A 24,423-nucleotide genomic window follows, 5' to 3' on the forward strand; every position below is an offset into this window, starting at 1 on the left:
TATCAAATGCAAGGATTATTATTATATGAACGACCAAGTGTAGGCCAGGCATGATGAGATGCACCAAACAATCGATCATCTGGGTCACTCAACTATATGCAATCAGGTTTTCAGTCCAATTTTTTTTCAGCTAGGGAAGATACAGCAAAATGTTTACAAAAGTAAACTTCCCCTTTAAATGCTCATGGAATTCAATTGTGTTTTAACAACTGACTATAGATAGAGCATTTACAGAATCATGCCAGGAAAAATGTAGCATTTTTGAGGTCAGGCTAGTAATGTTTAAGCTTTAAAGTTGAGCACAAAGTACTAATCACAGAAAATATAGGTCCCATTCTAACTGACAATTACTTTCTAGATGAAAACACGATATAAAAATACCACAAGTCAGAAAGTTTTTGCATGAAATTAACTTATTTGCTGTTCAATACATTTTACCCTTTCACATTGCAAAGTAGCTTGGTCAACACATTGTCTCAGTTTTTTTTATTTAAAATGAAATGTAATAAATTTGTTAATTTCAATTTAACTTATGGAAAATTCATAACCAAACATTTTTGATAATTATCCAGACAAAGTACCAGAATGTAGCCATAAACAACAATTCAGGTCCAGTTAACAGTACACATTTTTGAATTTCTTCAAAATTAAACATTAAGATTCAAATTATATACATAATGTATTGCTACACAGTACAGAAACTTTTCATACAAATATTCAAGCTACTTACATTCAAATCATCTCTAATTGAATTTTGACACAAATGCACTTACAAATGTTAGAACATGGTATCCAATTATGGTCAGCCCACATCTGAAAATATTTCATAAAGAAGGTGTAAATGAGATTTACTAGGATGATACCAGGGATGACATAAGAAGACTGTAGGAATTGGGCCTATTTTACTGGAATCAAGAAGGTTGAGGAGGACACCCACTGGAGGTCTTTAAGGAGGCATTAGAGCCTGGCCATTTAGAAGTGAAATCAGGAAACATTGTTTTCATCCGAAGAGTAGTGGAAGTAGTGGAAGTATCTGGAAGTCTCTCCCCCAAAAGGCTGCGGATGCTGGATCCATTCACATTTTCAAGACTGAGGTGGATTACATATTTGTTAGCTCAGGGTATTAAGGAATATGGGGCAACGGCAGGTATCTGGACTTGAGGTACAGATCAGCTATGATCCTATAAAATGGCAGAACAAGCTTGAGGGGCTGAGTGGCCTACTCCTGTTTCTATGTTTAAACCCCCTTATAATTTTAAGAGTCGATGGGGAGACATTATTTTCACTGAGTCAGTGGCTGGAGAGCACCAATTTAAGCTTTAATTTTATTAAAGGAGCAAAAGGGGACATTAGGAGAATATTTTAACACAAAAGTTAGTGTGTGGAGGGGGTAGAGAAAAAGAGCCAACACAGACCTGATGGGCTAAATGATTTGCTTCTGTCCTGTAACCTTTTAATGGTTCTACATCTACACAAGTAATTCTATTAAGAATGGCTCAGACTAATAAACAAGAAGTCAAACAATCTGCAAGCAACTCTCATACATCTCCAAAAACAATAATAAATTGGTCATTTTAAATCTACGACTGTTTGTGGGACATTGCTGTGCGCAATTGGCTGCCGCGTTCGCCCACAAACATACAGTCAATTCACTTTACAGTGTGTTGTTCTGTGAAGCGCTTTGGGACGTCCTTCCGACGTGAAAAGCGCTATATCAAATGCAAGGATTATTATTATTATTATTAAGGAACCAACTCAGAGCAGCATTGGTTAAATAAGACTAAGGTAGTGTGCCACCATGAATAGAGGTGAGTGAGAGCAATTTGTTTTTAAAATCATGATTACTCAAGTCTTGAAGCTAGGACTATTTACTTTAAACACGTTATATATAAAATAAGTGTTTTAAATTTATACATCCACAAACTGTGTAGAGTCCTGTAGCTTAGTGGTTGGAGCTCACGCCTCGCAAGCGAGAGGACCTGGGTCTGATTCTTGGGCAGTGTGAAGCATTGGGCAAGGTTCCTTAGTCCACATGTCTCTGTTTACCTAGCAGTAAGCAGGAACTCGGTTGTTAATCAATTAGCAGATTGCTTTTCCGGGGTTAATAATCCCTTCAAAATAAATAATAATTTGGTCACTCAAATAATTTGGACTATTTTTGGGACGCTGCTGTGTGCAATTGGCTGCCGCATTTCACCCACAAAATATATAGTCAATTCAGTTACAGTGTATTCTGTGAAGGGCTTTGAGACGTCTCAAAGACGTGATAAAGCACTAGATTAAATCCAAGGATTATTATATTATAAATATATATATGCACACACTAAATATTATATAAATAACAAAAGTGACAAACAAAACAGAAGCAGTTATAACACATAGTTGGGACCATATAATTCCTACCCATTTTATAACAGGGTGCAATTGTAGTCCATGCTTCCACAGTTTGACATCACCGATCACTTGACTGGTGACATCAATGCACATGCAGAGAAAGGCAGCAAACTTCCTTAGTACAAAAACAAGACCAAATTCCAGGTCATCGTGTCACCAATGCTACTTCCTGTTCACTGCACATGCACAACAACAACTTGCATTTACATGAACGCTTGACAGTGGCAGAGTCTGACCCTGAGCCCTGGGGAGATGATTATTTAAAAATTTGCCCAAGGTTTCGCCCCGCCTAGGAATCGAACCCGGGTCCTCTTGCTCTCAATACTTCCATTCCTCTCAAATGGAAGTATTCAAACTTATTTCCAATGGAAATAAAAATTCAAGAATTCAACAGAGCTGATATTCATATAACAGGGTCTAGTAATGCACTATTGAGCTAAAAAATTAGAAAAATCTGCACAATTTAGCCATTCAAAAATGACAATGTTTAAGATTACAACACTGCCATGATATCACTGCTATTTTAAAAGCTTTACTCCACAAGGGTTTTTAAGATCTACACTCACAAGGGCTTTTAAGTTACACAATATAGTGCACAGCCAAATCATGAACTCCTACATTGGGAGCAGCATACAAAGCATTTTTTTCCTCAGTACATCAGTTTACACTATTGACCCTGAACTGAGTTTCACCCCCTCCCAGTATGGCTTATTGCCATGCCCGTATTCTGGAACTCTTCCAAATCCACTGCCTTCAAAAGTATCCTAAAAACAAATCTCTTTAACGGTACTTTGTCAGTAAATTAAAATCTTATTCCCACATGTTATACACGACTAGATTTCTAATGCATTTTAAAATGTTAGAAAGGCATGAAGACTGCTTTCTCTATCTCTGGAGCATCGGAGCATTATTAATATTATTATTATGGAACATTATTATTGTTATCCCTTTTTCTATCCCAACTTCACCCGCAGCACAACCAAACACTCACATCATCCATGACCTCCAGACTTGATTTCTCAATCACCCTTCTTGCCAGCCTTCCCAGTTCCTCTTTCCCCACAAGTTCCAGCTCTTCTGAAACTTTATACCCCATATCACCTCCCGAATAAAGCTTCAAGTGCCCATTACACCATCCTTGACAGCTCCACTGGATATCTGTCCCCCAACTTGGAAGATCCTCATACTGACTCAAATGCTCTTGCCCACTTTTCATCCACCATCTCCCACTCCCTCCACCATCGGCGGTAGAGCTTTCAGCACCTACTTTCTGAACCTCCCTCCCGGGAAAACATCTACCTTCCCTCTCCATTTTCAAATCCTTCCCATCCACCATTCTCTTTGACCTCACTTGTTCACCTTTCTCTTATTCCTTTCTATGTTGCTCAGTGGTCCACCAATCCACCAGCCCACTGAAACACTTTGATACATTGTCCAAATTGAAAGACGCTATAGACATTCATGTTGTATATAAAATTAATGTTGTTAATTTGGTTCATAGATATTACCACTTCTGGATTCAACTACTTTTTCTCACCTTTTCTTTCAACCATGACATTAGCGTTGCCAAGGTTTTTCAGAAAATATATGCTGTTCCTTTCCACAAAGGTCAACAACTGGTTACCATCAAGTTATTAGCAAGTAAGCTAATCATTTTCTTATGATTAAACCTAATTTTCATACAAATGGAGCCTCATTAGCAACCTAAAGTAATCGTCTCACTAAATTCACAATTAAAATATCATGTTCCTTTCAAGGCTTATACATATAATTCTAGCTTTAAAAAAGCAATTAAAATAGTTCTGAAACACAACAAGTAAATAGCAAATTGGTTTCCTGTTAACATTACATTTCAACATTCCAGTATCTGCAGTATTTTGCGTTTTGTTCATGTTTAATTCATTGCCACATTTCAACATTACCTGGGAGATATGGTTAATGGAAGACTCCATTCTCCGTAGCTGTGAAGCTTGAATATCCAGCAGTTGCAATACATTATTAGCCAAGGCATTTATCTGGTAAGCGACACTCGCAAGGGACTGGGTGGTATACGCTTTTGTTTCCTCAAGGGCTTTTCTCTTGTCTTGGGCCTGCAAGATAAAAATCATCCTCAAGAGACTGAATTTGCATAGCAGCTACTAAAAAGAAAACTTACTCGTACCTATAAATATAATCAACAGATGCTTTAACTATAAATAAATTCTATTTAACAATAGATCACTTAAACACTACCACTCTGAAGGCAGATGTCCTCCAGATACCTAATGAGTAAACTCAGGCTTGGGGCAGCAGCTGCTGAAACACAACCCAACACAATTACTTGGAGTCCAAGTTCATGAACACAGGAAGCGAGCATGCACAACAGAACCGGGGATCGCAGCTTCATTATAACACAGCTTGAGACTTCTTGGACTCAACTATCACATTATAACGGGGCGATACTATAGCTTCTAGAAAGCATTCAAAAACCATGAAATACAAGCAAAAATTGGTACCTTCACTCACTCTACTGACTCCCATCCCTCAGCGGATGGACTTCAAAATCCTCATCCCCAAGGCCTTCCGTAGCCGTGCCCCTCCTACTTCCATGACTTGCTAACCCCTTATCAACCTGTCCGCTCAGCAGGTTCCGGCCTGCTCCACGTCCCCTGACCGCCTTCGGTAATTGGGCCTTCAGCCCCTCTTTGGAACTCCATTCCACATTCCCTTCTCCTCACTTCCTCAAGGCACAGCTCAAGACCCTCCTTTTCAACCGTTCTTTCGGCTACCCTCCTACCCTCCCCCCCCCCAGCTCAGGTCCAAATCTCTGACTATCCAGCACCTTGGGACGTCTTCCCGATGTGAAAGGCACTATACAAATGTAATTTTGTATTGTATTTTTGTGTTATACAGGTCAAAGGAACTAAAGTAAAGAGGGATGTGTTAAGGCAAGAGTTCAGTGTGGAATAAACAAGCAACACAATAGATTTCAATAAATAATTATTGAAATGGTGTGTAGGGAGATTTTGCAGATAGACAAAAAAAAACTTGGAACAGAAAAGCTATTTTGCACGAGCAAGTGGAAACATAGCTGTTGGAGCAAAACATGAAAATAACCAAGTAAGTTCAATTAGATTTGAGGGGGAGGGAGAGCATACTTGGTGATTGTGGCAGAGACAGAGGGCATTGCTCAGGGAACAGGAATACAAAAATACATATTAAATTGCTTTTGTACCAATCCAAAAAAATATTTTGAAATCAGAGGTGAAGACTGCGAGTGGAAAGATCCACCGGGTCAATTCAACATGCCATTCACCATTTATCAAGCCAACTATGCTGCAGACGTATTCTCAATGCATGAAAGCAAACAACACAGAACGGGACCATTCAGTACATTTTTTGTTTTGGTAAATACATGAAATTGGAATTTCAATATGGCTGCACGTTCATGAGATACCAGCTTTATATGTCTGCTTGGCTCAGTTAGTAGAACTCCTGCCTCCAAGTCAGGAGGTTGTGGTTTCAAGCTCAAAGTCACAACTTTGAACTTGTAATCTAGGCTTACATTCCAGTGCAGTGGATTGTTGGATGCACTTTGAAATGTCCCTCTGACACAATAAGCTACTTAAATAATCATTTCATTTTTGCACCCTTATATTTGACATGTCAAATGAAAGAATTATTTACTAAACAAAAATCGTAAACAGCCAGCAAACCGCTAACTGGAAATGAAATGTTACGTCTCACCCTGACCATTTCCCCCCTCCTCGCTCCCTCCCTTCCCTCCCCTCACCCTGACCATTTCCCCCCTCCTCGCTCCCTCCCTTCCCTCCCCTCACCCTGACCATTTCCCCCCTCCTCGCTCCCTCCCTTCCCTCCCCTCACCCTGACCATTTCCCCCCTGCTCGGGTCATGACCCAACTGTGCAGCGCCTTGGGACGTCCTCCTGACGTGAAAGGCGCTTTATAAATGGAATCTTGTTGTTGTTGTACGTTGGTAAATCAAGTGTCACAGGGCCAGCGAGCAACCACCTACATTCAAAGTCGTGACGTAGGGCTTGAACCCACAACCTTCTAACATGGAGGAGTCTACTTACAGCATACTTCATATTAAGAAATTCTAAATGTATGGATTTAAATTAACCCAATTATTGGTATTGCAGAAATACCAGTCAGAATTATGCAAGGATGGCACTCAAAAGATATGGAATGGTATATATGGGTAGACACCGTCCTTTTAAGTTTAAATTATTAATAGCCAACTAATTCCTTAAAAAAGGTCACTCAATCCACGACTATGTAGGACACTGCTGTGCGCAATTGGTTGCCGGGTTTCGCCCACAAAATAGTCAATTCACTTTACAGTATATTCTGTAAAGTGCTTTGAGACATCTCCAAGACGTGATCAGGCGCTATAATCAAATGCAAGGATGATCAGTATTAAAAGGAGAACATCAGCAAAAGCCATACAATTAATAATACGTTGTATTTATACAGAGTCCTTCATGCAGGGGAGCACATTATAGCTCTTAAAGACATAGTTTGACAGTCGTAGGGACAGTCAAAGAGGAAAGTCTACAGGTACAATGTGAAGACAGGCAAAGGAGGACAAGGCAAAGCCATTGAGGCAAGGAGTTCCAGAGGTCTAGAGACGTTGTGGTTGAAAGTACGCTGCAATGGTTTATGCCGATAATTAAAATTATTAAGGGGAATAAAATGATCAACCTAAAATGAATAGATATTCAGCAAATATGAGAGGATGCAAGTAACTATTGCTAATCATGGCTATCTCAATATCCAAAGCAAAGTACACAGAGAAGCAGAAATCAAAAGGGAGAGTTAAACAATCTCAGAGGTGCTCAGTGACAAGTGATAACACATAAAGCAGGGCAGATTTTTATCAGATTTAGCATTTGGCAGTCCATCAGAACTTTTTTGGTAGCTGGATGTAGGTGAACACTTGTACTTTAATGATCCCTATACAATTTGATTTAACACTGTAAATAAGACCAAAACCAAAAATAACCATAGGGCTAGAGAAGAACTTTAGAGAAACGCTGTATCTATTAAAAAGCCACTGGGGGTGAACGTTGGGGGCAGGTAAAACGAAAAACAGATCTAATGGTAAAGTACAAATAAAATGTTAGATCAGGAAAAGTACACCACTAAATGAATGCTTCACATCAGTCTTCACAAAATAAAGACTGTAGGCAAATTCTGAATCCAGTTATTTCAGCAGAGGATTCTACAAAAGATTTGAAGGTCAATAATGCATCAATTATGAAGAAACACATGATTAATTATATAAAGGGCGCTTGAATCAACTGATATGCAGTCCTAAAAAAATGAAAACTTGCATTCATATAGCACCTTCACACAGGGTAGGGGAGGAGAGAAATCAGCACGGCATTGGGCAATTTATTTCCACTAATTCAGGAGTTGTACCCAAGGCAAATCCATGGCAATATTCAATATTCCTAATCCTAACCCTAATATCCAAGACAGTGAATGATAAACCCATATACTAATGCAATCTTAATTTTTATAATTGGCTGCTGCGCTTCACCAACAAAATTCATAGTCAATCTACTTTACGGTATATCATGTTTAAAGCATTGACACATCCCAACAAAATAAGGCAAGGAATATAAGGAAATGCTCATTCACAAAAAAATCATTTTACAGGACATTACCAATGTTTATCTGAAGAGTGTAGCGGATTAATCAGCAGGGATTTGAAAGCCAAAGGTTGTGTTTCACAATCTCGTGGAGTTCTTCAAAATCACTAGATTTGTTGACAAGTATAACTAAATTTGCATATGCAATTAATACAACAACAACAAGATTCCATGTATAACGCGCCTTTCACGTCAGGAGGACGTCCCAAGGCGCTGCACAGTTGGGTCATGACCCGAGCAGGGGGGAAATGGTCAGGGTGAGGGGAGGGAAGGGAGGGAGCGAGGAGGGGGGAAATGGTCAGGGTGATTGGGGCAGGGGACGTGGAGCAGACCGGAGCCAGAGGAACGGAGGGTACGGGCAGGTAGGGGGATAGTAGGTCGGAGAGGTAGGAGGGAGCAAGGCCGTGAATGGCCTTGTAGGTGAGGATGATCTTGAAATCAATCCTCTGGGGGATGAGGAGCCAGTGGAGGCGAGCGAGGGTGGGAGTGATGTGGTCCCGAAGCCTGGTGCGGGACAGTACACGAGCTGCAGAGTTCTGAATGACCTGCAGCTTGTGGAGGGAGGTGGCGGGAAGGCCGGCGAGGAGAGAGTTCCCATAGTCCAGCCTTGAGGTGACAAAGGCGTGGACCAGGGTTTCAGCCGCGTGAGGGGTGAGGTAATGCCGTAGTCTGGCGATGTTCCGGAGGTGATGGAAGGCGGTGCCAGTTGTGGTGCGGATGTGAGGGAGAAAGGACAGCTCAGGGTCGAACAAAACGCCGAGGTTCCTGACTGGCTTTGAGAGGTGGAGAGTGCAGCCTTGGACGCTGATGGTGTCGGCACCTGAGGTGCGGAGGCGCTGACGTGAGCCAATCAATGCCTTGAAGGTTGAGGTGGGAGGACAAGCGGATAGCGTGGTCGACCGTATCGAATGCTGCCGATAGGTCGAGGAGGACGAGGAGGCAGAGGGAGCCCTGGTCACAGATGGTCAGGATATCATTGGTGACCTTGACCAGGGCAGTTTCTGTGCTATGGGCAGCACGGAAACCTGACTGAAGGGGTTCGAAAAGTGAATGGGTGGAAAGGAAAGAGCGCAGTTGGGAGGCGACAACTCTTTCCAGGACCTTGGAGAGAAAGGGGAGGTTGGAGATGGGCCGGTAGCTTGATAGCTGCGACGCATCAAGGGAGGGTTTTTTCAGGGTGGGCGTGATGGTGGCAGTTTTTAAGGGAATGGGGACAGAGCCAGAGGAGAGGGACAGGTTGACAATGTCGGTGATATGTGGGGCAAGAAAGTGGAGCTGGGAGATAAGGAGTGGAGTGGGGATGGGGTCAAGGGAGCAGGTGGTTGGTTTCAGGGATAGGATGAGTTTGGTGACAGAGGGTGGGGAAACGGGTAGGAAACTGTAGGGGAGGATGGGTAGCAGTCGGAGTGTGGGAGTGAGGGGGTGGGGGGTTGGTGGATGTTGGAGGGGAAGTGACCGCGGAGCGGATTCCCTTGATCTTGGATTCAAGGAAATCCAGCATCTCCTCGCAGTGAAGGTTGGAGGAGATGACCTGCGCGGGGTGGCGGGGGGGACGGAGGAGTCGGGTTGTGGTGGAAAACAGTAGCCTGGGGTTGTTCTTCGCCTCCAGGATTATCCTGGAGTAGAAGGACGACTTGGCCGAGGCTAGAGTGGAGCGGTAAATTTTGAGGAGGTCCAGCCAGATTTGTCGGTGGACCGTTAGGCCAGATTTGACACAGGTGCGTTCAGCGGCCCGCACCTGGCTTTTCAGTGAGCGGAGGTGGGTGGTGTACCAGGGGGAGGAGCGGGAGTAGGAGACAGTGCGGGAAGTGATGGGGGCAAGAGTATCGAGTGTGGAGGAGAGGGTATTGTGGAGGAGGGAGAGAGGAGAAGAGGGGTCGGTGAGGGTTGAAGGCCAGAGGGAGAGGAGTTCAGAGGACTCCAAGGCATCGGTTAGGGATTGTGGGGGTAACTTCTTCCAAGGGCGGTAGAAGATGGTGGTGGGTCTGGTGGAGGTGGGGAGGGGGGTGGAGGTGGTGAAGGAGATGAAGTTCCACACTGACATTATAATGTCAATGTGGAATATAATTTGACATTATAAAGATGATTACAATAATAATAATAATAGGAAACAAAGTCAAGGGGATAGTACTGTGTCAAAGTATTCATGGTTAGTAAACATTGTACTAGCCTTTAACAAAGCATGGTCAAGTTTCACTAGACTGGGATTTTACATAGTCTTCATCTGCCTAACAACTCTGCAAAAATAACTCACACAAGCGATGTGCTTCCCAGAACAGCTTCCAACAGGAATGACTATTTCTGATTAGCCTGGGAGCTAATACAAGAACTGTTTTATGATGAATACCCAAATTTATTATATTTTTACTTAGTTATAAAGGTTGACAAATGCTGGCACTTTTTTGGCTGCATATCAATTTGAAATACAATAATTCTAATCAAAATCTAGCTTTCCCTTGAATACATCTATTTGCCTCAACAACTCTTGTGGTGGCATGTTCCACATTCCAACTATTCTCTGTGTGAAGAAATTCCTTCTAACTTCCCTATTTGATCTATTTGTGACTATTTTATATTGATGGTCTCTGGTTTTGGTCTCCCACACAAGTGGAAACATCTTCCCTATCAAAAGCTTTCATAATTTTAAAGACATCTATCAGGTCACCCCTTCCCCTCCTCTTTTTTAAAAAGTGAAGTGTCGGGACTGTATTTGTAGCCATTACTGTAGCCATTTTGAAATAGTTCCTTTCCTAAGTTTGGCAACCATCCCATTAATGTATCTCTAATTCAATCATGGCCTACCCTGAACTGAATTATTTTTATAGCAAGTTAAACTTTAAGGAATTGGAAACTTTTACAGTCTAAATTTTCACTAGTAAAGAAGGTACACAATTTTTATTAATAGTACAGTACTTTGTAACAGATACAGGCTCAGTTAGCAGGTGGTGTGGCCTCACATATTGCTATCTGCAGGGATATGAATTTCTGAGAACATTTGCCTTATAGGAAGGTCAACTTCATTTTGTAAACCCCCACTTATTAATGGCGATCTTGTAAGAGACTTGTCCAGTGTGGTACACCTTTCAAATTTGGTTGTGGGAACTTTGATTAGGACTAGAATTCAGTCAAACTGCAGCAAACCAAAAAGGTTCCACAAACTAACCACTTAAAGAAATAATGAGGTTGTAATTTGTTAATGGGTGGTCCAAAATCAATCTGCGGTCTACAACTTTGTATGCACTAGACTTTCCAGTAAGCAAATTAAATTTGCCTCCTTATCCCCAATGATGGCTCCTCAAACGGGGGTATGGATTCATGGGCACTTTCTCCTCCAGAATCAACCTCAAAGTTACAATAAACAAGAACAGAGGAGTCTCAGCAGCTATTTGACAGCTGAAGCAGTTTTGCTGAAATCTAATCCAGTTTCAAATGGAATCCACACACACACTTACTACATCCCTAGAAGAGTCATGGAAGCCATTTATACCACTCATACCATCATCTCAGGTGAAATAGGATGCGTCAGCACACACAGGGCATCAGCCCTGGTAAATTTATGCTGATCTGATAAATCTGACAATGGAAAAAAATCAATAGTCCCATATAAGAGTTCTTTGTAATGATTTTGTTTTGTGAATAAACAGGCAGTTGTGCTTTTTGACCATTCTCCAGGAATGACTTACTTTGGAGATGTTTCATAAGTGCCAGGTGCCCTACAGCAACATCACCTATTCATGTGCAAGAGTTTGTGTTGGGGAGTTATGTGATGGAATGGTACAGGAAAGAGGTTGGAGAAAAGAGGAAGGGGAAATGAATAATCAGGAACTGAAACTTTGCCTTTTTATAAAAAAACTTAGAAGCCCAAAAGTAGCAACTTTAATATTGTCTAGGCTGAGATTACCTAGCAGCACAATCTAGGAATTATACCTGGGACTATTCTGATCTACCGTATATGATTCAACACAACACTGGCAGTGCTTTTCCCAACTATGATAACAAGAAGCCTACAACAATAACTGTAATATGAGATCTTCATGAAGTGTATAACTGGAAAAGGAATTTATGAAGACATGATACTTAAATTCAAGACCAAGTCTGATAGATTTCTAAAGGATAGAGGGATTAAGGGATACGGGGATAGGGCGGGTAAATGAAATTAGGTTAGAAGATCATATTAAATGGCAGGGCAGGCTCGAGGGGCCGAATGGCCTACTCCTGCGTCTTATGGTCTTAAATTGACTGGTTATTAATGAGGCATTGGCAGCAATAATACTCACATTTGATATCGTAACTGATCAGCTCATCAAAATGGCTCAAAACTGTTCACAGGATTTTACTGCCAATAGCATTATTTGCAGCTGAATGTGGCAGCCAATTTGCATACAGAACTTTAGTATTTTTAACTATACAAATAACCCAAATGCAAGATCTTAATACTTGTAGCATATGAAAAAGTATTTTTAGATTAGTTTATTTTGTTAAATCTCTTATTGTATCACTGATAATAGCAGGTTATTACGATAAGGACATTTGGCCCTGGACACTGGAAGTAATATTTATTCACAATTTAGCTATGTGCCCAGTTTCACAAGATGCTTGGTAATCTCTGAAATGTTTGTACTACAATCATAAATCGTGTCCAGGAAACAGATTTACTGTCAAGTCAAAGAAAACAGGTGTTATGATAATTTCACATTCGGTGTTTTTTCATGCAAACATACTTATCCTATACCAGCAAGTTGCATTTATATAGCGCTCTTCAAGAAGGATAGCATTTGTGCACAGAAAGTGGTAGGATGGATGCTGAGCAAGGGAGGAGGGGGAGAGAGGGGTAACCATCCATAAGGCATAGAAGAGTCAAGTCTTAAGGTGAGATTTAAACAGGAGGTGAAGCAGAGGAGATGGGCATTTCCAGAGGTTAGGGGTATAGCGGCTGAAACCATGGCCACCAAAGGTGGCACAGAGAAGTAGGGGGACGCACAGCTAGTGAGCAAAGGGAGACGGGTACAATCAGGTCAGAAAGGTCGACATGATGGGCCGAATGACTTTCTTCTGTGCTGTAAATTTCTTTAGTTCTAGTTCAATAGGTGCTAGGGTGTGAAGGGATATATATGCATTGGTGAGGATCTTGACATCGATCCTCTCAGATCCTTCTCTGATCAAGAACCCAATTCTGTTTTGACATAAGATTGTTGCGTCAAATCCAAATCAGCTTAAGTTGTCATATTGTGCTGCACCAATACTCAATAAAGGACTGTGTCAGTGTAATAGTCTCTGGATGGGATCTAAAGTTCTGTACCACGAGTTTCACAAACCACGTTATAGGAACATGGGGCAGATGTTCACGCAAGCTCCTCAAAATTAAGAGAATCACATACGCAGCACTAGCAAGCATGCTCTGAATGTTTGATGTTTGTAGCCCCTCCAATGAAAAAACTAAACTCCTTTTGCAATTCTTAATCAAGACATACCAAGAGCTGTAAGAAAAGCTTCTCTATAAAGAGCCCCTAAAACCATTAAGCAGAATTACAGAATTGTGTAGTAAGCCATTAAAAGCATCTGGATTGCACACAAGGTCTAAAATACAAGTTGAAATTGTTCTGAGATTAATGTACTAGTGAGCGATTTTGGCATTTATATTACATTTCACTGCATTATTTGAATGCTAGATAGAGAAAGGTACAATAAATGAATCATGAATATGAATTTTGACTTTTTAAGTCAAAACCAAATGATCTTGATTTGCTGTGAACATGCAACAACTTGCATTTTTATAGTGCACTTCACGGAGGATAGCATCTCAGTGCGCCTTACAGTGACAGAGTTGAACCAAAGCACCAGAGAGAGGGGAAATGACCATAGGCACGGTCAGAAGAAGGTCTTCAGGTTTGATTGGAAGATTAATAAGGCAGAGGGATTGAGGCAGAGAGTTCCAGAGTCTCGGGGCATAGATGCTAGGCTGAAAGCTCGGTAGAGCAGAGGGATGGATAAGGGATGTGCAGGAGGCTGAAGCCCCCCGAGGGCAGAGGAGTGGGTGTAAGCAGTCTTAGAGGAGGGAGACTGTAGGTCTCAATAAAACAATGTCCGAGTAAAATTCTTATCTGAAGTTTCATCACCAGCGATGGGTCCATTAAGCTTAGAACAATTTAGATTTGTTTTAAAAGTTTGCATGCATGGCTGTGTCACCCAACCAATACCCAGCACTCATGAATAGAGCCCCATATTTTGAGCGTCAGTGCCCAAATGTATGTAGTTTGGCCATTGAAAGCCACCCATTAGTGTAAGAAGATTTCTGCGTGAGAAACATATGTACTGACTACTTTCCAAGTTTCTCTTTGACAAAGAAATTTTTTTGAGGCAAATTCTCCCTTTTTGAAAAGGGTGAAATTGGACAATGGATCGACATCTGCCGGTAGCCCTCCTGTACCTCACATAATTATTATTCATGCCAAGACAGACTGTAGGCAAGTTAATTGACCACGGTGGACGTTAGAAGCAAACCTTAAATGTCTTTCCATTAAGGGTCAATAGATAACAATTCAGAGATCCTATTTTTATCTTCCCTGGCCCAGAAGTATTAACAGGTTACCCCACTGGCAGAGACCATTAATCTACCTGCAATCTTCTGGACAGTATGGTTTATACTACTTTCACTTTGAGTTTCACTATAGAGACAAGTCGCTACCAATATAACCCATCCTGAAAAAAGGGGACAAGTTCCCAATGCTAAAAATCCGTAAACTCTGCTGGGAGTTGGCTTCTCGCTGCTTCAGTCTGCATAGCAAAGGTCAAGGCCAGAGCAAAAGGACACAGTGTCATCAACCACACTGCCAAAAATATTAGCAGGTTGTTTTCCCAAGCTGATAAATAGGAGTAGGAAAGCCATGTTAAAGTACTGGGAGAAACTCACCTGATATCTAGGCCTACAAGAGAGACACTAACAAAGCAAATGGATGTCAGGGTTCAAGAAATATCAAATATAAAAAATTTGTTATGGCTCTACTGAAACTGATGGAACTTGGAAGAATTACTTTCAGATTGGGGTGCTTCAATCGAGAAAGGATATACTGGCTTTGGACAGTATGAAGGGAAGATTCACAAAGGACAATACCATTGTCTATAGTCACTATAATTTACTATACATCCTGTGAAGCTCTTTGAGGCATTCTCCTGACGTGAAAAGGAACTATATCAAATGCAAGGATTATTAAGATAATAAATTAAGATAATAATTGGGTAATTGAAATTGGCAAGTCTCTTGGAGATTGTGGATTCAAATTCCAGATGAAGATTTCAGTTTGTATTGTTGGCTGGCATTCCAGTGTAGTATTGAGGAAGTGTTGTATTGTTGGCAATACTTTCCCTTGGATGCAACATTCCAAGGATCTGCCTGCGTGTCCCAGTGGATCTTTTTAAAACTATTTCCAAATGGTATCCTGACCAAATTGCATTCCTCATTTGCTACAATGCTAAAGAATGGTCATTCTAAAGAAACAGAAAATGTTGTGGTCAATTGTATTGATTTAGGATTCACTAAAACTTAAAATACTAGTAGGAAGTAGGAACCGGTTGTGACTCGATTGGCAGATCACTTTTCTAGGGGTAATAATTCCTTCAAAAAACAATAATAATAAATTGGTCACTCAATCCACGACTGTTTATGGGACACTGCTGTGTGCAATTAGCTACTGCATCTCACCGACAAAATATACAGTCAATTCGCTTCACTGTATATTCTGTGAAGCGCCTTGAGACGTCTCAAAGACATGATAAGGCATTATGCCAAATGCAAGGATTATTATTAATCATTCACTTCCATTATCTGTCAACTACATTATGCGTTCCCCAATTAAAACAAATCCAGATTTTTTACATTTTATTTTAAGCACTCTCCACAATCAGTTTTAACTCCATTTCTGCAAATATTTCTAGTCAGTGATAGACTGGACAGACTACATAGAGTAAATGACTTCAATAGATCTAAATCTGACAGAGTTGGACAAGAATGCATTCCAAAGCTTAACTTAAAACTATAAAAAGGTTAAGAGAAAAAGAATTATTGGAAATTAAAGGATGCAGTTATTGATAATTAGATGGGTCAAATGAATGAGAGGTTGGATGGAAAACTTACTGCTACCAAACTGTACATTTCTAACAAACTCAAAATTATTGTATCCCACTCACTAAATAGACACTAAAATCCAAATAGACCAGCAAAATTCCTAGGTTCAAATCCTAACGCCAATGTGGATTACTTGATCAAAATCAGGTGTTTTTCCAAATGATTTCAGTATCCCTGGACCAGGGAGTGAATAAATGATAAAATAAATGTTGCCACAGTATTAAATTCCACCAATGTTACGGGTTTAAAAATCAGACTGTGGCTCACTACCCACAAGATGAAGCTTAAAGCTTTCTGGAGAACACATTTTCAGCTGCAGTTAAAACAAGCTGCCTACATGAATGAGATTCCCCAGGCAACAACTGGGAATCTATTTCCTGTGTGCATGCACAGGGCACACAGTAAACTAAGAATCCAAAATATTTCCCTCATCTTTGATGCATTGATAAAAGTATGCAGTACTCTATTCCCAGTAGTAAGACGTTCAGAGCTTTAGTCTCAGGATATCCTGTGCTGAAGATTAATTTGCTTACTTTATAGAAGCATTCTGTAATACTAATATAAACTTTCTTTTAAAAAAGTGCAACTCCCAATATAATGAATTAAATTCCACAGACAATTAACTTGAAATGAAATGTTCTTTAATATCCTATAGCCCAGATTTATGCAGTCAGTACTCCACATTACTTTCCGGCATTGGACCGGGGGCACATATTGCAACATAAACTCCTGCATGCATTCCAGGAATTGTTGCCTTGAGTTTCTAACATACACATTGTGTACATACACGCACACAAAATCTTACTCATGAGAATTTCTTCAATGGAGCTGTTCAGTAAAATTGCCATAAAAAAACAAGACAGTTCGGATTAATCCAACCACATGGATTCAAAGTACAGTATTAAATACACAAATTATGAAGGGGAAAAAGACATTTATCCCATCAAAACTTACTGCTTCCACAGGCCACATAAAGCTTACTTATCTCTATCCCACCTCATATATTCTCCACAAAGATATTTCCATAATGAGAAAGGCAACTAAACAAATAGCCTGAATATGCATTCTATCCATTTCCCAAGATCGGATGAAAAGGGCCTATCAGCTCATTTGATCTCATCCTTCCGGTGTACCCACCCTACCGTTTCCTATTACAGCATCAAGCTGTTTTTTTTAAAAAAAACAGTCCAGAGACCTGGCCTTAACCACCCTTCAAGGTAACGTGTACCAATTATTGATTTGCCTCTGCATTGAAAAAACAATTTCCTGGTACCTGTGCTGAAATTGCCTTTCGCAACTCTACACCTAACTTGTTCTGTCTTGGTGCATCCTAACAATATATTCAAGTACTGTTCTGGGTTTGCTTTTTCAATCCCATTAAAATGTTATACACCTGGATAAGGCCCCTCTGACACTTCTCAGACTTAAGAAACCTATCTTGTCGAATTGTTGCTCATGCCCAAGAAAATTGCAAAAATTTGCCAAAAATTGCGAAAAAAACAATTTATTAATGTTTTCTTCAAGAAAAAACAGACGTCCCCCTTGGAGGGAAAAATCACCAGCCCAGGTCCAAATGGTCCGTTTCCACCCTGCGCTACATTTGAAGGCCCAGAGATCCGACAACAACCTTGCATTCATATAGTGCCCTTCACACGGCGTAGCATCCCGGAGTGCTTGAACACCAGCATTGCTCGCCAGTGTTCACCGCCTCCTGCCTCTCGGGGCCGGCCACCACACATGCACACAGAGACACAGAGAGACACACGCACTTAGACGGACATACCCACACCCACCATGTACACAACAGTGGCACAGTACGACCTGCGGCCAGGAGCAGGCCATCACCGGCTCACTCACCAGCGTGCGAGTTCCATTTCCCGCCAGCCACCCACCAACCCCCCACCCGGAAGTCTTTAGATGGGACTTGAAGGAGGTAAGAGAGGGGGTAATCCGGAAGGATTGTGGAATAGAGTTCCAGAGTATGGGGGCAGAGAAGCTGAATGCCCGACCGCCAATAGTGGGGCGGGAAGTGCGGGGGACCTGAAGCAAGCCGGTCGGTGTCCACCAAGCAGAGGGAGTGGACAGGCTAATATGGGGATAGGAGGGCGAAAGCCCAGGTATCGATCAAACAGCCGGCATCATCAGTCTGAAGCCCAGGCGCTCTGGCTTTTACAGAATCCACCCAAAAATTGCAGGCCTGTACAACCCATTTATGTCACGGGAACCAGAAGTGTATGCAGTGCTCTTGTTGCAGCCTATATTGCTTGATAATGCCTGAGGATTTGAACTCAACTGAAAAGAGTAGTGAGATTGTGGAACTCGCTGCCTGAACGATGGTTGAATCAGATAGTGTAGATGCATTCAAGAGGAACTAGATCTTCACATAAGGGAGAGGGGAATACAAGAGTTGGGAAAGAGTAAAGAATAAGTGGAGACACGTGTGGAGTATAAACACCGGCACAGAACTGGTTGGGCCAAGTGGCCTGTTTCCGTGCCGTACATTCTTTGTAGCGGCAGGGCAGGACTGAGGTCTCAGGGATCATGACCAACAGGTAGCAGTAGGTAGGACTGAGGTCTCGGTGATCAAGTGGTAACCTTTACTGGGTTCAGGCAGAGTCACCATTTCACAATCTCCCACCTAAACCAACAGTCGAAACTCCCCAGTGTGACGTCACATCCACCCACCAGGTTTGAATGCCTGGAACCAGACGTAGTATAGTCTAATGCTATCTACTTCCCCTCCTCTGGCTTTTCCCTGCAGGCTGCTTGGTGCATCCTAACAATATATTCAAGTACTGTTCTGGGTTTGTGTGCCCTGCCCCCTCTCTACCTCTGCACAGTCTCTAGCCCCTGCAGCCTCCATGCCTGTGGGTTGACCGTGCCCAACTAACCGCCTGCCTCAAGTCTCGGTGTGTACATCTATTGCTGTCTCCCCTGACCCGCTTTTCCCAAAATAAATAATAATATGGTAATGTCAATCATTTTCTGCAGTTACGCTTAAAGTCAAAATGACCAATTCATTAGGTAGCACCCTAAATTACAGCATTGGAATGTTTCCTCCAGCAAGGAATAAACACCACGCCTGGTAAACTGAATGAATGGCCAACAAGAATGGCCTAGCATGCAAGAAAAACATTTTTGCCAGCGTTAAATTACAAAAGTTTTCAAAGCCCCTTCAGAAACTTAGAAGGTATCAAATCTAAAAACGAAAGTAGAACAAGTCTTTAAACCAGGTTATTCTATCAACAACAGATTTCATTTTTTAGCACCTTTCACATTGGGAGGATGTCCCAAAGTGTTGGACAGTCAAGGGTTTGCACCCAAGCTGGAGTTGTAATCAAGAGGGGTGGAAGGCATAGGGGTAGGGGGATGACCGAAGGCACAGTCAGAGAGATTTCAAAAACATTTTCATGCACAAGTTTGTTCTGGAAGTACTGCAGCTCTTTCTTTGCAAAGAAGTTACTGCTACTGCAATGTAAATGCATCCAGAATCTGGTGACAATCTCAAATCGCAATTCAATCTCCATTGGCGGTTCAGAATATTTGTAAGCTAGGATTTCCCACTAAGGCTTGGGCTCAGGGCACATCTAGACATTCAAATCCAATGTTTTGAATTGCTGCAGCCATCCCTTGGCAGTCCACCTCAGTCAGAAACAGTAAAGCATGGTACACAGTTGATCTCAGCATCGCCACTGCTTGGTGTGTCCTGGGAAGAACACATCAGTGAAAACAGTGAAGCTATTTGCAAAGGTCCCAGAGTGAAATAGCCTAACACTCCATCCATGCAGTCTCGCAAGCAAAACTGCCATGGAGGTCTGCCAACAATCATGCAACTGAATCTCTTTATGAGTCAGTTAAGAGAAGAAAATTGGAGATCCAATTGTGCAGCCTCAAAATACATCAACAAGTCAGGACCTCTTAATACCACACACAAGACCAAGCATGATTTTAAAAACCATTTGTACATCTATTAACCCAATAGAAATTTACATTTATATGGCGCCTTTCATGTTGGGACGACAGTGCAGGGTTTGCACCCGAGCTGGGGTGGGGACTGGGTGAGAAGGATGGCTGAAAATGTGGTTAAAGAGGAATACCTTGAAGGAGGCATGGGAAAGGACAAGCCAGAATGGACTTCCAGAGAGGAGCAGATACACAGAAAGCCCAACTGCCAATGGTGAGGCAGGTGGAGCAGGGTACCATTAGGCAGGCTGGTTGATAGGATTGAGGAGGTCACAGGATAGGGTGGGGTGCAAGAACATGCAAGGATTTAAAGGTCAAAACAGGGTTCAAATATGTCGTTCAACTCAAGGCTTTCATCAACTTCTATATGGATAATACAATTTTTTTTAAGTTTTATCCCTTCAATTTTTCTGTTCTCAAAAAATATGACTCATACTCCACTCCACCCTACTATGCCAGTCAGGAACCTTGACATCTTGTTTGACCTTCAACTATCCTTTCTACTCCACATCTGTGCTATGACCCGCTCTGCCTTCCCCACCTCCATAACATCGCCCGGCTCCGCCACAGTCTCACACCGCGGACTGCTGAAACCCTTGTTCATTACATCGAGGCTTGACTATGCAAACGCATTGCTTGTCGGCCTCCCCAACTCCTCCCTTCATAGGCTGCGGATCATCCACAACTCTGCAGCCCGTGTTCTCTCCTGCACCGTGACCCTACCACCCCCATCCTCACCCAATTCCATTAGTTTCTCATCGCACAGAGGATATAGTTCAATAGTTCCTGGTCCTCACTTTCAAAGCCCTACATGGTCTTGCTTCCTTCTTCCTCTGCAACCTCCTAACCCCCTACCATCCTGCCCGCTCCCTCCACTCAGCGGGCTCAGGCCTGCTTCATGTCCCCCATCATTGGCAGGTGAGCCTTCTGCCACTCTGACCCCACCCTCTGGAACTCCATCCCACAGTTACTCCGCCTCGCTGCCTCCCTTGCCTCCTTCAAGACACCTCTTTGAGAGTGCTTTCGTTCACCCTGCTTCTCCCCCTACCCTCCCCAATCCCAGTTCAGGTCTGAAACTCTGACTATCCAGCATCTTGGGACGTCCTCCCAATGTGAAAGGCGCTATACAAATGTAATTTTGTTGTTGTACTGAGTGACACACAGTTCCACAGCACCAGCTGCCCTCTGGTATCTCACCTAAGTGACTATTCTTCACTTATGAGACGAGATGGTGAATGTCACTGGCTTTGTGATAACTCTGGTGGGCATTAGTCAGCTCCAATCCCATCTTTGCCACACACGTGCATTACACCAGAAGCAAGTCACTGCATAGAAACTGGGATTATTATTGTATCCCAATTTTTCTCTGAGGTTCTGAAGGTCAATGGAAGACTAACCACCAGATAATACAGCAGAATAGGTTTTAGATCTGGAACTGTTCTGTGTGGTACAGTATTACCCATTGGGGTAGCTTTAATTTTTAAACTTATTAATTATTCACCTGATCCTGTTACTGTTCTGGTACACTAACAGACAACAATTATGCTTGCATTTGAATGTACCATCTTTCACATTGGATAGCAGTCTCAAAGTGCTTCATAAGATTTATCATAAAGTGCAATGACTGTGCATTTGTATGCAAACAGCCATGAAGTGAACGACCAATGTTATCTGGAAATTTGTGGCAGGAAACCAGTAAACTAATGAAAAGTACCATGGGATCTTTAACAATAATACAAAGTTACATAGCGCATTTTGTATTGAGAGCATGTCCAAAGTCCACCCGAATATGTAGAGAGGGCCTTTGATTTAAAATCTCACCCAAAGGATGCTACTCACAAGGCATCGCTCCCCCAGTAATGTCACAATGTCATAGATGGTCAGTCTAAACCAAATTCAAAGTCCCAATATGGGCATTGAACCCACAACCTTCAAAATCAGCCCGTTGTCAATTTTACTAACAGGAAGAATTTAGAAAAGAGTAATTAATGGAAGAGTAACTTCCATCCCTTGCCTGTGTGTGTGGGGGGGAGGGGGGGAAAGAGAGCCAAGCAGAGTCTCCTTGTTGCTGAACTGCTTCCAAGCTGACATCCTAAGCAATGAGTCAATTCTCCAACACTCTGTATTACTCATCTGGTTCCTGATGATCCGCAACACTCAGAAAGTCTGGCTCATCAGCAAGACATGGGAGGGGCAGGTCAGCCACTGGAAACAGGGATTCTTCTGATTCAGCTCCTGTTAAATCTACAAGCCAAAGCCCTAACAGGTAGGGTGGCTCCAGTTGGACATCAAGAAACTTGCCAGGCAGCGCTCTCAAAGGCAAGCTATGCAGTTTTAGTACAACAAACATTCTGGGGTCTCCAGACCTTGACTATTGCCAACCAGCTCCTAATGCTCTTCAGAATTAGTTAAGCAGGCTCTCCCTCCAGGGAGAGTGCGCATTCCAAACACAGGGAAATTTCCATACGTACGTGGCATAAATATATGGAACTCAGTCTGGTTTCAATAATGTAAAACATGGTGATGAGTTTCCACATGTGTCAGACACCTGGATGACCAAAGAAATTCTCAGTATTTGGATTTGTAACATCTCAAATATATAATACCGGCATTTAATATAGCACCTGATCATGACATCGACACATCTTGAAATGCTTCACAGAATTTTACTATGAAGTAGTGACTGGATTTGCAGATGAATGTGGCAGCCAATTTGTACACAGCAATGTCCCACAAATAGCCATGGAGTGAGCGACCGATTTTAGTTGGGAGATTGTCAACCAGATCTTGGTCAGGCACATCTTACGCAAGCAAGAAGCTATGGTTCAGTATTCCTAGTATTAAAACACTGCAACCTTCAGCAAAACCTTTTCTGAAACTATTCTGATAAATTTATTCCTAAGATTATATTGAGGTGATTAGAAATTGCACAATGCTTACCGTTAACAATTTCTCATTCTACAAAGTTTTAAGCTAGCCGAAGCACAACACAAAAGACCAGAATCAACCCTCATTCAAAAGGCAGTGCTCTAGGCTACATGCATACCTTTTAATTTTAAGCCAAACAGAAAGGACCAATTCATCTTTCAATCTAATTTGTTAAAACATAGAAGTGTCACACCTAATCCACAATAAATTGACATCCTCCTTGCAAGTCTGTATACATAAACCTGCTTCAAGAAACTGCTGTGTATGGCAGAGAAAGACACTTCAAAGTGGCAGATTTTACCTCTGCATACTCCTCATTGGTGGGGCCTCAACACAATGCATTAACAACAAAATTACATTTATAGAGTGCCTTTCATGTCGGGAGGACGTCCTAAAGCGCTGAACAGTCAGGTGAGAAGGGTCTTGAGACCGGCCTTGAAGAATGTGAGGGAGGAAGCGAGGCAAAGGGACCGTGGAATGGAGTTCCAAAGTGTGGGAGCAGAGAGGCTGAAAGCCCGGACACAGGTGGTAGGGTGGATCGAGCGGGAAACATGGAGTAGGCCGGAGCCTGATGAACGGAGGGAGCGGGCAGGTTGGTAGGGAGTCAGCGGGTCAGAGAGGTGGGAAGGGGCAAGGCCATGGATGGCCTTAAAGGTGAGGATGTTGAACTCGATGCTCTGGGGGATGAGGAGCCAGTGGAGTCGGGCGAGGGTGGGAGTGATGGGGTCGCAGAGCATGATGCGTGAGAGTACACGAGCTGCAGAGTTTTGGATGATCTGCAGCTTGTGAAGGGAAGCTTTCGGAAGGCCGATGATAGCATCGATTAATAGCAGTTAAACAATCGTTTTTTCTAAAATATACTGTTTATTCATATTCTTTATGTATTGTTCAGATGCAAGAATAATCATGTCCACATAAAGGATTCAGCATGGTCAAACTACAGTAGATCAATACAAACGACAGGTATACTGGGTAAACATTCACTTGGTTACAAAGAATTACACAAGAATTCAAATGCAACGTTTCAATACTTTAATTTCGATCAACACCAGTTGTGATATTATACAAATAAAGATGGTTAAATTTCAGTTCCTTGAGCACTATAATAAAAGTTCTGGATCAGAAGAAAAAAATCCCTAAAAAAAGTTATTAAAACACAATAGTAATCCTTGCATTTAGTATGGCACCTTTCACATCAGGACAACGTCCCAAAGTGCTTCCCAGGATATATTGTAAAGTGAAGTGATTGAAGTGGACAAACTCATCAGTCAGTTCGCACATAGCAATGTCCCACAAACAGCAATAGAGTGAACGACCAATTTTATTTTGGAGATCGTTGGCCAGGATACCAGAAGAAACT

The 24,423-nt window shown here is 42.0% G+C and overlaps 1 protein-coding gene across 13 annotated transcripts in view; it reads right to left on the bottom strand.

Moving 5' to 3' along the window:
• The window catches only part of abi1a (abl-interactor 1a), a 71,626-nt gene that overhangs the window by 42,403 nt on the left and 4,800 nt on the right, over positions 1–24,423 (bottom strand). For 12 of the 13 annotated variants that reach the window (XM_042331987.1, XM_042331986.1, XM_042331985.1 and 9 more), the window contains exon 2: positions 4,317–4,484. In XM_042331987.1, coding sequence (XP_042187921.1) covers positions 4,317–4,484 — 168 coding nt within the window. Of the gene's footprint in view, positions 1–2,403; positions 2,554–4,316; positions 4,485–24,423 lie in introns of those variants that run through there. The other variant, XM_042331983.1, reaches the window with a different exon arrangement.

The sequence above is a fragment of the Callorhinchus milii genome, unplaced genomic scaffold, assembly GCF_018977255.1.
Source record: "Callorhinchus milii isolate IMCB2004 unplaced genomic scaffold, IMCB_Cmil_1.0 Scaffold2, whole genome shotgun sequence".
Taxonomy (NCBI): domain Eukaryota; kingdom Metazoa; phylum Chordata; class Chondrichthyes; order Chimaeriformes; family Callorhinchidae; genus Callorhinchus; species Callorhinchus milii.